General features: G+C 44.7%; 1 protein-coding gene across 10 annotated transcripts in view; it reads left to right on the top strand.

Annotated features, from left to right (window-relative positions):
- NSDHL (NAD(P) dependent steroid dehydrogenase-like) overlaps positions 1-14,181 on the top strand; it is a 40,133-nt gene that overhangs the window by 22,151 nt on the left and 3,801 nt on the right. For all 10 annotated transcript variants that reach the window (XM_056809200.1, XM_056809202.1, XM_056809194.1 and 7 more), the window contains 5 exons: positions 14-172; positions 2,452-2,598; positions 6,992-7,120; positions 10,748-10,890; positions 13,506-13,608. In XM_056809200.1, coding sequence (XP_056665178.1) covers positions 14-172; positions 2,452-2,598; positions 6,992-7,120; positions 10,748-10,890; positions 13,506-13,608 — 681 coding nt within the window. The remainder of the gene's footprint in view (positions 1-13; positions 173-2,451; positions 2,599-6,991; positions 7,121-10,747; positions 10,891-13,505; positions 13,609-14,181) is intronic.

Genomic DNA, 14,181 nt, shown 5'->3' with positions numbered 1-14,181 from the left:
TTTCTTTCCACAGGTCAAGAAATGTACCGTGATCGGGGGCTCTGGATTTTTGGGCCAACATTTGGTTGAACAGCTGCTGGCCAGAGGCTACGAGGTCAATGTTTTTGACATCCGGCAAGGATTCAAGAACCCTGATGTGACGTTTTTCCTGGGAGATCTCTGCGTTAAAAAGGTATTGTGCCAATAAGACCCTAATAGTTTACTCCAGATTCTCAGGAACCAGGAGGACATTATTTAACTGATCTTGTTAGATCTGGTAATTAGTTTTCTTAGAGCCATTCCATTCAGGTCTAGGGACCTGATACTAAGTCCTTTAGTTGGCATAAGTGTCAAATTGTGTGTTGTGTCATTGTTGTGTCAAAGGATCAGTGCCATACTGAAACTGATGACCTCTGAGGTCCCTTTCATTCTCTGGGTACGGCCCCAGGAGGTCTGAAAGTCATTGGAGTTCTCCTAAGCAGTGATAGACTCAGCCCTAGCACTAAGCCAGTCACCTCCAAGGTGTACCACCAGTTTCTCAGTTTTGACTCAATCTAGGCTACCATTGCTCTTTGGTCTCCAAACCATATCTGATTGTTGGTCCTCAACCTGAGGCCTGAAGCTAGTTCATCTTTAGTACCTCCTTTTCCCTTCTTCCCATAGTTCCTAGACACTTCAGACTCCAAGGGAGTGTATATCCTAGACTTTTTGTCAAGGAAAGTGAGAGTATATAAATTCTGAGACTGTATACCAAGGGAGGGTAATGGCAGGTATGAATAAAAGAAATCAAGCTCAAGCTGGATTAGGAGTCCCAGACAATGCTCTTATTTTCTTCTGCTTAGCTACTGTAACCCAGATTTAGTGTGACCTCATCACTGGTCTCCCTAAACTGGAGCCTTACTTCTGGGCCTTAGTCATTCAGACCAGAGTCCTAAAATGATCTGGGGGCCTGAGAGAAGTATCTATGGTCATTCGATGTTCCCAGGCTCACCCTCAGCCTGAAGATTGATTGTACTGTGGGACTGGTGCTCTTCCTATATTATTATTTGGTTATTATTATTCTAATAGCCTATATTTCTATGGCTCTTCAAGGTTTACAGAGCACTTTACATATGTTATCTTAATTGATGCCCACAATAACCCTGTGAAGTAGATGCTATTATTATTCCCTTTTTGCAGATGAGGAAACTGAGACTTGGAGAGTATCTGAGGTAAAATTTGGTAAAATTTGAACCCAGGGCTTCCTGACTTAAGGTCAAGCTCACTCTCCACTCTGCTACATTCCTCCTCTGTATCCTATGTCATGGGCTTTAGAACTGGAAGGAACCTTAGAGATCACCTAGTCGTCCCCCACCCCCACCCCGCCACCTGTTTTATAAACAAGATTATTGAGGCCCAGCAGCCCAGAGTCACACAAGCAATAAATAAGTACCAGATCAGGAATTGGGACTCATGTTGGATGACTTAAAATCCAGAGCATTTCCCACTGTGGCAGTGTTAACTAGCTCAGCTAACTGTTTCTGGGCTGACTCACTACCAGTCCTCTCTTTCATATAAGCCCAAGCCCCCAATTACCTCCCAGCTGTGCAGCCATCCCTTGAGGAAGCACCCAAAGGCCAGGCTTTTCAGCTCTATCTAGGGACCTCAGGTGGTCAGAAGTGCCATGGGTTAAATACCAACAAGGTCTTTGTCTACCTGGTAGAAGTATGTGATGGTCTTTTTTTATTGTGTATTAGAACAGTTGTATGAAGAGAGCAGTGACTAATAAAGAGAGCACTGAACTAAAGTAGAAAATCGCACCGAAAAGATAGGCTTTCATGGTATATACCCCATAATGGACATGCTCAACTAGTGAGTGGACCTCTCATGCTCATGGACTCTATAGCAAAGCCCTCTCTCAGGTGATAGACTCAGGATACTGAATGAGGCATATGTTTTTGGACATAGCCAATAGAGGAATTCATTTTGCTGTTCTGTACATATTTATTACATGGGTTTGGGTTTGTTTTTTTCAATATGGAGGGAGAAGAGACTATCAATAGGACTGCCAGAAAGAAAAGGAAAGGATTATCAAAGCATTTTTTTGAATGTTGAGAACAGAAAGAAGGCCAGAAAGAAACACAGAAAAGCAGGATAGCTTTGAAAGTTACATTGAATTCATTATGTACTTCAGAGGAAAAGCATGCTCTATGTAAGAGAGATTTGCTATTCTGTGTACAATTCTCTTTTTCTACTTTCCTTTGTCTGTAGAAATATTCAGGGCTTTTTGTTCTTTGGCAAGTTCAGAAGTACAAAAACAGAAAGAGAAATCCCTTCTCCTCTCCCTAAGACCAAAGTTAGATGCCAATCAACCTTTGAGAGTGATAGATAGCAAAGACATGAGGAAGAGAAGGTGAATGGGTTTTCTAGCCACCAGAAGACTAGAACTACTGTTTGACTTTCTTTTTCCCTTTCTTTTGCTTGACCATCCAGGATCTGTACCCTGCTCTGAAAGGAGTGAAGACAGTTTTCCATTGTGCATCACCAGCACCTTCAGCTGATGATAAGGAACTCTTTTATAGAGTGAACTACACTGGCACCAAGACAGTGATTGAAGCATGCAAAGAGGCTGGAGTTCAGGTACTGAGCAACAGCCTAGGGTACTGATGGTCTCAAGGTGGGCAAAGGCCGGCAAATCCTCCTCATGCTGGAACGCACCTTGGCAAAGACAACTCTTAGTGGTGACAGATCTTGGACCTAAGATTTTGAGTTGGAATTGGCTTCTAGTCTACCTCTCTCATTTTACAGAAGAGGAAACAAAGGCCTATAGTGGGAAAAGATCTTACCCAAGATCATGTACGAGATCATAAACATAGAGGTGGAAGGGAATCTAACCATCTCATTTTACAGAGAAGGAAACTAAGACTCAGAGATGGGAGGAAGCTCATTCAAAGGGGCAACTAGGTGGCTCAAGACCTGTGTTCAAATCAGGCCTCAGATACTTCCTAGCTGTGTGACCTTAGTCAAGTCACTTAACCCCCATTGCCCAGCCTGTACCACTCTTCTGCCTTGGAACTGATACTTGTATCAATTCAAAGACAGAAGTTAAGGGGTTGGGGTGTTACTTTTGGTTCTGTTTTTTAAAAGAAGATGCTTGCTCAAGGTCACAAAAGTAGTAAATAGCAGCTCTAGACTTTGGAGTCCATCTTCCTGACTCCAAATCCGATGCCCTTTGCAGTATTCCATGTGGGCCATGTTTTTCAATGTACTCTGTCTGGATGTCTCCTTTGGGTTTTTGTTTTGGTATTGGATGGTGGCACAGTTTTGCTGAGGTGGGGGAGGGGTGGGGAGGTGCGCTCATTGCTTTTCTAAGGACCCGAAAATTTGTTTTCTCTAAATCACTGCTTATCTAGATGGGCAGCTTTCCTGAAGGAACAGAGTGAGGAGGACAGTTGTATTTGATTTAAACAGTGATAACTCTGGCTGCTCAAGGGTAGCTAATGGGTTCTTTTTTGACATTCTGTGATCATCTGATTATCTTGGTCTCAGATGAAAGAACCATAACAAGTAGATGCTGTCTGCCTTTTATAAAATGGTGTGTTTGCTTTTGACTCACTGGTGGGTCATCGGACCTCGGGGCTCAAGCCATATGAGTTTTTAGCCCATAGTGTGGATGACTTGTGTAATAGTGAGGCTTACTTCTTCTGGGCTCTGCCTTTGCAGAAATCCTAAAGGCAACAAGGCCCTCATAGGAAATTGAACTATGGGGGCCTCCCTGGAGGATATCAGCCAGAGAAAAGTGATTTGCCTAAGGTCACACAGGTAATAGTGAAGCTGTAGTTGAGCCAGATCTGAAGCTAGATCCTTTGACTCCAAAAAACAAAATAAACTAATTACTCAGCCCACTTTAATTATCCTGAGTTGCCCTTCTGAGACTCCAAAGAGCTGGGGCATTTTTCTCCTGAAAAGTTTCTAGTTGCCACTAGCTTATACCTCTTATAAGGGCAAATAATACTAGCACAATCCTTTGAAGTGTGGCTAGGTAAATAACTCTATTTCTCTTAGGAAAGCCAGCATTGTCACTTCTGCTACTGTAGGCAGTGGCATAGGGAATTGAATGCTGGACTTGAGATAGGGAAGACTTGAATTCAAATCCTATTATAGGCACTTACTAACTGTGTGACCCTGGGCAAGTTCCTTGAGTTCCCTGGACCTTAGTTCTCTCATTTGTAAAATGGAAAAAAGAATAGCATGTACCGCTGTTGGTTGTTGTGAGGATCATGTGAGATATCCTTTGTCCCTGACCTCAACATGGTAAATAATGTGAGCAGTTGTTAGCATTTTCCTTTGTTACTTGTGGCTCATCTTTTTCCCTGTGGCTAAACTGAACCTGAAGAATGTCAGGCCCTCTTATGATGGGCTTTCACTGTACCTTGAATTTAAGATGGAGACATTGAGTGTTTCTTTATGCCCCTTGGAGTTTAGTGGTTTGTGTTTTTGGCATGATGACTAGATCCAGATTCCTACCTCTGTTTGTCAAATTGCAGCCTGGGTACCTGGGAACTGGGGGATAAAAGTGGAGTAGAGACCACAGAATTATTTCCAGGCCCATAAGAATCCCTCTTCTGTGTCTCAAATATTGGCCCATATTTTCTTGACCAGTAGATGCCACCAAGCAGGAGGGTGGAGGGGAGCAGAGGTGGTACAAAATCATGTGAGGCTAAGAAGGGGCCCTTAGAGTTGAAAAGTTGGGATCCATTGCTTCATCACTGCCCACTGCATTTATCAGCCCCACAGCACCCCACTCTCCACCCTTAAATTGCTACCTTCCCCCTCTGATTTCACTAAGTAATTTGTACCTCTTTTTGGCAATTAACAAGTATTCTTTTGTGGAATAGCTGTGTGTTGGGTGGGGGGAGTGTCGTGTCCTTGGCCTGTGAGCTCCACAAGAGCAAAAATGTATCTGATCTCAACCTTGTATGGCCCCCACTTACCTTAACACAAAATCATCTCATAGTGGTCTACTCTAGCATTTAGCCCACTGCCTAGCACATAGTAGGTGCTTAATAAATGGTTGTTGACACAGAATAGGTATTTAATAAATGGTTAGTGAATTGTTCACAGGATCATAGATTTAAACATGGAAGAGACCTCAGAGGCCCTCTAGTCTAACCTCTTCCTTTTTCAAGGAAGGAAACTGAGGCAGAGAGGGGAAGTGACCTGCCTACGGTCATACAGATAGTTAAGCCAGAATTCAGGCCCTCACCTCCTTTTTAGACTAGTATAATATCTCATAACAGATCTGTCTGCCACTAGGTCCCTTTCCTTCTCAATCAGTATACTTTTTAAAAATAATATTTTATTTTTCCAACTTACATGTAAAAACAATTAAAATATTTCATCTTTTTTATTTTAAGAATACATATTTATTTATTAAGTACCTATATACTGTGTGCCAGGCACTGGGCTATATAAGACTACCAATACACAGGAATGTTTACCTGTCTGATAAAAAAAAACCACTTTGTTAATTGTCCATTGTCACCCAAATAAAGGACAGACTCCTTTGCCTGACCTATCTGACTTCAAAGAATCTTTTCAGCACCCCTTCATGTTGCTCTCTTCCACATACTCTTAGATTCCCACAGTCTGCCATTTCCCAATCTTGTCCTACTGTATATTTCTACGTGCACCTATACCTCCCTCCACCCCCAATGAACCTTGTGCGCTCCCCTCCCCCAATTCCATGCCTTGAATTAAGCTGGTCAGTTTCATTTCCTGTTCTATGCCTTTCACTCAGATGATTCCAGAGAAATATATCCACAAGTATTCAGTAGGCGCCTACTATATACCTGGCACTATACTGGGTCCAAAGAATGAAATACGCTCCTATTCCACTTGACTGCCTATCAGCATCACTAGGTGAATGGCTTCATGGCAAGGAAGCTTTCTGACTTCAGAGCAGACCTTTTTGGTGTTTCATATTTTGCAAGGGTCCAGTTCCTGAAGGCCAGCCGCTCTGTTTAACTAGAAAACCCTAGAGTTCCCAGTGAAGAAGGGAGAATGATAGAAGCTTGCCAGCTCTGATCATCTTCTTTTTGCCTTTAAAAAGAAACTAGAATGTGCCTGATTTGGAGTCCAAAGATCTTGCCCAACGTGACTCAGTTTTTCCCTTTGTAAAATAAGAGTCAAACCATATGGTCTCTGAGGTCCCTTGTAGCTTTAAATCTATGGACTCTGGACTGCCATCCCTCTTTATGGACTTGAAGCAAAAAAAATAAAAAAATAAAAAGGATTCAAGGCAGAAAGGAGCGTGGGCGGGGGATTTGCAGTTCTACCTTTAATGGCAGCTTGTGTATCCATTAACCAGCCCACAAGTATTTATTAAGTGCCCACTCTGGGCCCCTGCTCTGTACTCAAAGCAGGAGGGGGAGACTGCGGGGGAGAGGGTGCAGCAGTGACAGGGGAGAGAAAGAGAGAGAGGGAGACAGGAGGAGAGAGAGAGGGAGACAGGAGGAGAGAGAGAGGGAGAGAGGGAGGGAGGTAGAGAGAGGGAGGGAGGGAGGGAAAGGAGAGAGAGGGAGGGAGAAAGAGCGAAGACTTGGTTCTTAAGAGCAGGGACATTACAGTCTGCTTGAGAAGGCAAAGCTGGAGCACACGAAACAATGAAAGAATAGGACAGGAAGACCTCTAATGAAATGCTAAATTGTGTGGGTGCAGACTGTGCTGACCTCTACAGAGTGGGATTGACGGAAGGATAGAAGGTGGGGAAATCAGGAAGTGCATCTTCTCTGAGATCGGCCTGGAATCCACAGATCTGCAAAATGTAGTTAGAGGTGAATGAGTTCCCTTTCAGCTGCCCATTTGGTTTGTTTCCTTTGTGTGTGGGTGGGGGATACAGTGAAAAGAGAAGCTAAAGCCTCCAGGGTAAGCATTGGGGCCCTGTAGGAGCAGGCTGTAAGCAAATGGGAATTTTCCAGTAGGAACCACTCCTGGTTCATTCAATCAAAAAGCATCTTCTCTATCTTGGCAGAAATTCATTTTAACCAGCAGTGCCAGTGTCGTCTTTGAGGGCATCGACATCAAGAATGGGACTGAGGATCTCCCGTATGCCATGAAACCCATCGATTACTACACTGAGACCAAGATCTTGCAGGAGAGAGTATGTACCCACTCTTGAGCCTTTGGCTGGGGAACCACCAGAAAGGGCCCCTTAAAGCAGCTCAAGTCTTGACTGGGCTCTGCAGGTTTAATCTGGTTAAGAAATCTCTCCAGCCGTGTGGAGATAGAGCTCTCTGGATTTCAGGGTGAAACTTTTCAACCCAAAGTGCTGCCACAGCCCCCAAAGAAATGTAACTCAGTTGTGTGGATAACATGTGTTAAGTGGTTTACTTGGTCACTAGGGGAAATAGGAGGCACCCACCTCCCACAGGGAGAGGTGATGGGCTGGCTAGTGGTGCTGATGTGGAGGCAAGCCCTGCTCAGTGATCGATGTTCTGATCTCATGTGATTGATGTTTTGATCTCATCTGATCTGGTGTGTTGATATGTTTTGCTTACTTGTTGTTTTTTGGTAGGAATGGGGAGGATTTAGCTGTGGGGGAGGGTTGGAGGGAGCAAGTCATTGGGAAGTCACAGGGAGGTAGAAAAAGAGTATCAATAAAACATTTCCCCAAAAGCAAGCAGGCAGCTGGCAGCTCAAGACAGTGCAGTCACCGTGAGGAGTCAGTGTAGAATTGAAGCGCCAATTCTAGTTTACCAAACATCTTTTTACTTTTTTAAAAAGAAGGTTCTTGTTTTACTCTTTCTTTTTTTAAAAAAGCTACTTACAAACTTGACAGGCCAGCCTCCCTAAGGGAACAAACAAGAGCAAGGTCAGGGAGAGCTAGCTGGGGGAGTCAGGCACAGAGGCTGCCCCGCTATGTGCCCCACGGCCCCTCCTGGCTGCAGGCTCCTTGGAGAGGGGCCCCAGAGAGCACGCTTGAGCACACATTGCCCCTTTAGCTGAGTTGCTCCACCCCCTCTGTCGACAAGACTCCAAATCCTGTTGAAAAATGAGGGTGGTACTTAGGAAATCAAGCCCAAGGATGGAAATTCTCCATGGGGTTCAAAGAGGGGCCCCATTTGTTTCTCTGTGCTGCTGAGTAGAAATCATGCCTGACTCAGAATCTCCTAGAGCTTCCATTTGGCAGAAGAGGTCTGAGAAACCCCTATCAAGTTGGCCATCCACAGCCAAGACTAGGGGATGGCAAGGGACTGGGGGCAGGTGACAGGAAACTTTCTGATTTGAAGAGTTGATTTTTCAAGGGCAGCTTCCAAAGAAGCATAGCTTTAAGCTAGAAGGAGCTCAGAGGTTGGCATGTAATCAAATCCCCCTCATTCCTCCAAAGAGGACACTGAGCTAGAAAGAGAGAGGCCAGGTCACACAGGTAGTTAAGTGATGATGGTGAAGGAGCCAGGATTTCCTCCCTATTTCTCAGTGTCTGGAGGCTAAGATATGTTTATTCCTGGCCCTCCTTTTAGAGCAGGGGTTCTTAACTTGGGCCTTGTAAACTTGGGGGGGGTGCTTTTTGGTTTTGATAAATGTATTTCAGTATAATTGTTTCCTTTGTAAACTTGTGTGTTTTATTTGATGCATTAAAAGCATAATTTTTAAGAAGGGTTCAAGAAGCTTCACCAGATAGCCAGAAGGATCCCTGACATACAAAAAAGTAGTTAAACTCTGCTTTAGAAAGAGTGAAAGAATGTCTGAGTGAGGTAATGTGTGGGCTGAGAACCACTGGTTGTATTCTCATAGAGTGGACTGCTGGATTTCTCTTTCAGAACAATAGCTGAGCCCTTCTTGCCCTACTTTCTTTGGCGCCTGGCTAGCCCATAAGTGAACACTGAAGTACAAAGTAGCCCATGTCTTGCTGCCTGGAATCTCTAATGATGTTAACAGGATCATGGATTTAGAGATGGAAGGGACTTTCAGACTTATCTCTCCAGCTGTCTGATTTTACAGAGGAAATAACTTGAAGCCCAGAGAAGACTCACTTGGGCCTAAGTGGCAGAGGCAGGATTTGAACCTAGGTCCTTGGGCACTAAATCTGGCCCGCTCTCTGATGCACTATACTGTTTCACTTGTTCTTTGACTCAAAAAGTGTTCCAGCTAGTTTCCATAAGGAAACTCCAGCTGTCAGTTGGCTTCACATGAGTTTCTCCTAAATCTCCTGGGACTCCCTGTTTTTTTCCCTTTGGGTTGTCAGGGGTTCAATGACATCGCTTTTAGACTCTAACCTGGAGAATGAGAATGTCCCACATTCTGGCCACTTTACTTATTAGATTAATCCTGATGTCCTTGTCTTGGGCAGCTACCCCTCATTGTTGGTTCCTAGAGCCAGTGCCCACCTGGACCGCAGGTTTTCCCTTTTCTGTCTTAAAAAAACACTTTTTCCTAGCTGGTTTCCACCCAGTTTACTCCTGCATTCTCCAACTTGTTAGTACTGCTTCAGCCTTTCTGAAGGCCTCTTCTTCCCTAGTGGAGAGGGTGCTGAGCTTTATGCTTGTTCTCGGCCAGAGATGCTGATTGCTTCTCACATCTGTGTATGGAGCCTAAGCCTTGGCAGTGCCCTCCGATGTTTTCGTGGAGAGGGTGCTGGGCTATATGCTCATTCTTGGTCAGCAAATCTGATTGCTTCTCACATCTGCCTGTGGGGCCTAAGCCTTGGCAGTGCCCTCCGATGTTTTTGTGGAGAGGGTGCTGAGCTTTATGCTTGTTCTCGGCCAGAGATGCTGATTGCTTCTCACATCTGCCTGTGGGGCCTAAGCCTTGGCAGTGCCCTCCGATGTTTTCGTGGAGAGGGTGCTGGGCTATATGCTCATTCTTGGTCAGCAAATCTGATTGCTTCTCACATCTGCCTGTGGGGCCTAAGCCTTGGCAGTGCCCTCCAATGTTTTCGTGGAGAGGGTGCTGGGCATTCTTGGTCAGCAAATCTGATTGCTTCTCACATCTGTGTATGGAGCCTAAGCCTTGGCAGTGCCCTCCGATGTTTTTGTGGAGAGGGTACTGGGCTTTGTGCTCATTCTTGGTCAGTAAATACTGATTGCTTCTCACATCTGCCTATGAGGCCTAAGCCTTGGCAGTGCCCCCCAATGTTTTCATGGAGAGGGTACTGAGCTTTATGCTTGTTCTCGGCCAGAGATGCTGATTGCTTCTCACATCTGTGTATGGAGCCTAAGCCTTGGCAGTGCCCTCCGATGTGTTCATGGAGAGGATGTTGGGCTATATGCTCATTCTTGGTCAGCAAATACTGATTGCTTCTCACATCTGCTTGTGGGGCCTAAGCCTTGGCAGTGCCCTCCGATGTTTTCATGGAGAGGGTGCTGAGCTTTATGCTTGTTCTCGGCCAGAGATGCTGATTGCTTCTCATATCTGTGTATGGAGCCTAAGCCTTGGCAGTGCCCTCTGATGTTTTTGTGGAGAGGGTGCTGGGCTTTGTGCTCACTCTTGACCAACAGATGCTGATTGCTTCTCACATCTGCCTATGAGGCCTAAGCCTTGACAGTGCCCCCCAATGTTTTCATGGAGAGGGTGCTGAGCTTTATGCTTGTTCTCGGCCAGCAGATGCTGATTGCTTCTCACATCTGCCTATGGGGCCTAAGCCTTGGCAGTGCCCTCCGATGTTTTCGTGGAGAGGGTGCTGGGCTATATGCTCACTCTTGGCCAGCAGATGCTGATTGCTTCTCACATCTGCCTATGGGGCCTAAGCCTTGTCAATGCCCTCTGATGTTTTGTTTTGTTTTCCCAGGAGGTGCTCAACGCCAATGAACCCAGCAGTAATTTCTTAACCACAGCAATCCGCCCTCATGGCATCTTTGGCCCAAGAGACCAGCAGTTGGTCCCCATCCTTATTGAGGCAGCCAGGAGTGGCAGAATGAAGTTTATGATTGGGTAAGCTTAGCAGCAGCTCCGTTCCACCATATTTCCACGTCACAGCTACCTCTACTTGCTGTCCTCCTCCCTTCTACTTTTCTGCCCTTCCAGAATACTTGGCAATATAGCATTATTGTCTTTAATCCTCATTGAAGCCCTATGAGATAGCTAAGGCAGGGTCAAGTATCCTCATTTTACAGATCGGTAAACTTAAAGAACCTTAAGTGAAAAGCTCAAAGTTCTGCAACTCCTAAGGAAAGGAGCCCAGACTACTAACTCTAAACCCAGATCTATTAACTCTACCAGAACCTAGGATAATAAAAGTTGACATGTCCATAGTGCTTTAAAGTTTGAGGTCCCCAAAGAAAGACCTTATCTGATTCTTCTATCAGTCCTGCAAAGAGATTGGTTCTTTATTATCTCCATGCCACCAATGAAGCTAAAGCACTCTCAGTGAGGTGACGTGACTTGCCTGGGATCACGCAGTTAGTAAGTGTCTGATGCAGGATTCCAAGCCAAGTCTTCCTGACTCCAAGGCCAGTCAGTGTTCAACTTGCTCTGTTAACACTGCCTCTCCTAAGAGGCATAAGTAATGGAAGAAAGGAAGACAGCAGCACATTGATTTGGTCAGCAAAAGGCTTCCCCCTTTGCATGTGGCATCATGGAAGGCCTGATAAAAGGTAGATACTAAATGCTTTTGCTAATTTAAAAGAAAAATGAAATTAATATTTGTTTTATTTTGGGTTTTTTGGAAGGGGGGAATTGGGGGAGTTGCTTTTGTTTTGTTTTTAATAGAAAGTCTGTATATCTCTTATGTTTTATGAACTCTTGTTACTTGCTTAAATTGTTCTTTGAAAGCTTTTATAGTTTGATATGTCAAAAGTTGTGATATCTTCCCAGTTACCTTTTTGTTGTTCTTATTGCCGATAGCTCTTTGCTAATCATATATGATCTGTTCCATTCTTTAGGAATCTTATCCTCTTGGAAATATTTTGTAAATAGAGCCCTAAGGACTTTTCAAATTGTCTTATTTCCAGGAAAGATTGATTTTGTGTATATTACTATTTCTTCATATAGAACCCTAGGTACTGACTGAGCAAGTGACATCCAAATGTGATCATTATGCTATTGTCACTGATGACAATAAATCACTACTGGAATACCCCACCTCCACCCCTCACCCCAAAAAAATTCACCCCAAGCACCTGATTCAAGAGACTTCAAAGTCTTTAGAATCAGAGGGTGTCAGAACAGGAAAGGGTCTTTGACTTCACCAACCCCAGCCTTGCCACTGTCTGACATGGAGGGATCAGGATCATCTTAATTCCAAAAGTCCTTCATCTTTGAAATTCTCCACCCTCCCTTCTCATTTCTTCTCTTGCTGTCTTTTTTAAAAATCTTTTTTGAATACCTTATTAAAAACTTCACATTAAATGTAGATCATAGATTTAGATCTAATAGGGACCTTAGAGGTCATACAGTCTAGCCCCCACATTTTTCAGATGAAGAAACTGAGGCCCAAGTATAATACAACCAGCCAAACTGGAGCTATTTATATTTAAATGAATTCATAGCCCTCCTTCCTAGTCCCCATGGAGGATCTTTTGTTCATTCTCATTCACTTTTTCTCCCTTGGCCAAATGAGTTGACTCCTTTCTTTCTGCCTTTTTTGGGGGGAGAGAGAGGGGGCGCTCTGTATTATTTCATAAAGGTCTCTCCAGAATCCTTTGTATTCCACACACGTCTGACTTAATTATTGTATTCCCTTGTACAAATATATGACAACTTATTTAACCATTCTCCTATTGTTACTATTTCAGTCGTTTCTAGTTTGGAGGGGGGTGAGGGTTTTACCTCCCAATTACTTCTAGGCTAGTCTTTGACCTCTTCCCTTGAATTCTTTCCTCCATACCTCTGTCTTCTCCCTCTGTCTCATCCTCTTTTCATCGGTTTAGATTGCTATCCCTCTCTGGTACTCCATCTATTGCTTTAGGGAACTGGAAAAGAAGGAAACAAGCTTGTCTTAAGCGTGTGCTATGTGCCAGGCACTTTGCCGAGGGCTTTGCAAATAATAACTCATTTGATCCTCATGACAACCCTGGGAGGTAGGTGCTATTATTGTCTCCATTTTTTCAGATGAGGCAACTGAGGCAGACACTAATTCAGTGACTTGCCCAGGATTACACAGCTAGGAAGTGTCTAAGGCTGGATTTGAACTCAGGTCTTTGTCTCTATTGTGCCACCAGCTACAGGATCAGGAAGAATTGATGAGGAATCATGGGTGGGGATGACATCAGAAGGAGTAAAACATTGGCTCGGCTTCACCTCCAGGGTCTGGAAAGGCTTTTCTTTCAAACTAGAGTATGAAGAAAAGTACAGTGGGACTACAGGGACGACTGGCTGGGCTGCCTCCGGAAACTCCCAGATGTCTTGTTTGAGTCCCTAGGACCTCCTGCCGCTCTGGAGACCCTTTGCCTTGGCATCCCTCAGGCTGCTGGAAAAAGGTCCAGCAGCATTTTGAGGAGCCCTAAAAGGCAGCCACACTTTGACAAGTCCTCACTTCAAAGTTGCCTCAAGGCCTGCATGCCAGTTACCTGTTTCAGATAGTCAAACTTCTCCTTTTATTCCTGCAGGAATGGGAAGAATTTAGTGGATTTCACCTTTGTGGAAAACGTGGTCCATGGCCACATCTTGGCTGCAGAGCACCTTTCCTCAGACTCCGGCTTGAGTGGACAGGTAGGTACTATTATTCTGTAAAGTTCTTGTGTGTCCTTGGGCTTAGAGAGGCCTTTTTCCCAAGCTCTATTGCCTGCATTGGGGTATGGAAGATTTGGATGTGGATAGCCATTCAGAGAGGAGCCTCAAATTGCTTAAGACACTGTTTCATGATCTAAAGCAGAAGCATTATTGGGTGAACCTGGAATCCACTGAAATTGGTGGCCCTGGCTGCCATCTGTATTGTTTTCTCTTACACACACTCACTCTTTCTCCCTCCCTCTCTCTCTCTCTCTCTCTCTCTCTCTCTCTCTCTCTCTCTCTCTCTCTCTCTCCCTCTCTCTCCCCTCTCTCTCTCCCCCCTCTCTCTCTCTCCCTCTCTCTCTCTCCCTCTCTCTCTCCCTCCCTCTCTCTCTCCCTCCCTGCCTTCTCTCTCTCCCTCCCTCCCTTCTCTCTCTCCTTCTCTCTCCCTCCCTCCCTTCTCTCTCTCTTTCTCCTCCTCATTCTCTCTCCCTCTCTCTCTCTTTCTCTCTTTTTCTCCTCCTTCTCTCTCTCCCTCCCTCCCTTCTCTCTCCCTCTCTTCCTCTGTATCTC

Source organism: Monodelphis domestica, chromosome X (assembly GCF_027887165.1).
Source record: "Monodelphis domestica isolate mMonDom1 chromosome X, mMonDom1.pri, whole genome shotgun sequence".
In the NCBI taxonomy this organism is placed as follows: domain Eukaryota; kingdom Metazoa; phylum Chordata; class Mammalia; order Didelphimorphia; family Didelphidae; genus Monodelphis; species Monodelphis domestica.
Note: the sequence above shows the minus strand (reverse complement) of the source record. Positions and strands in the feature narration are given on the sequence as shown.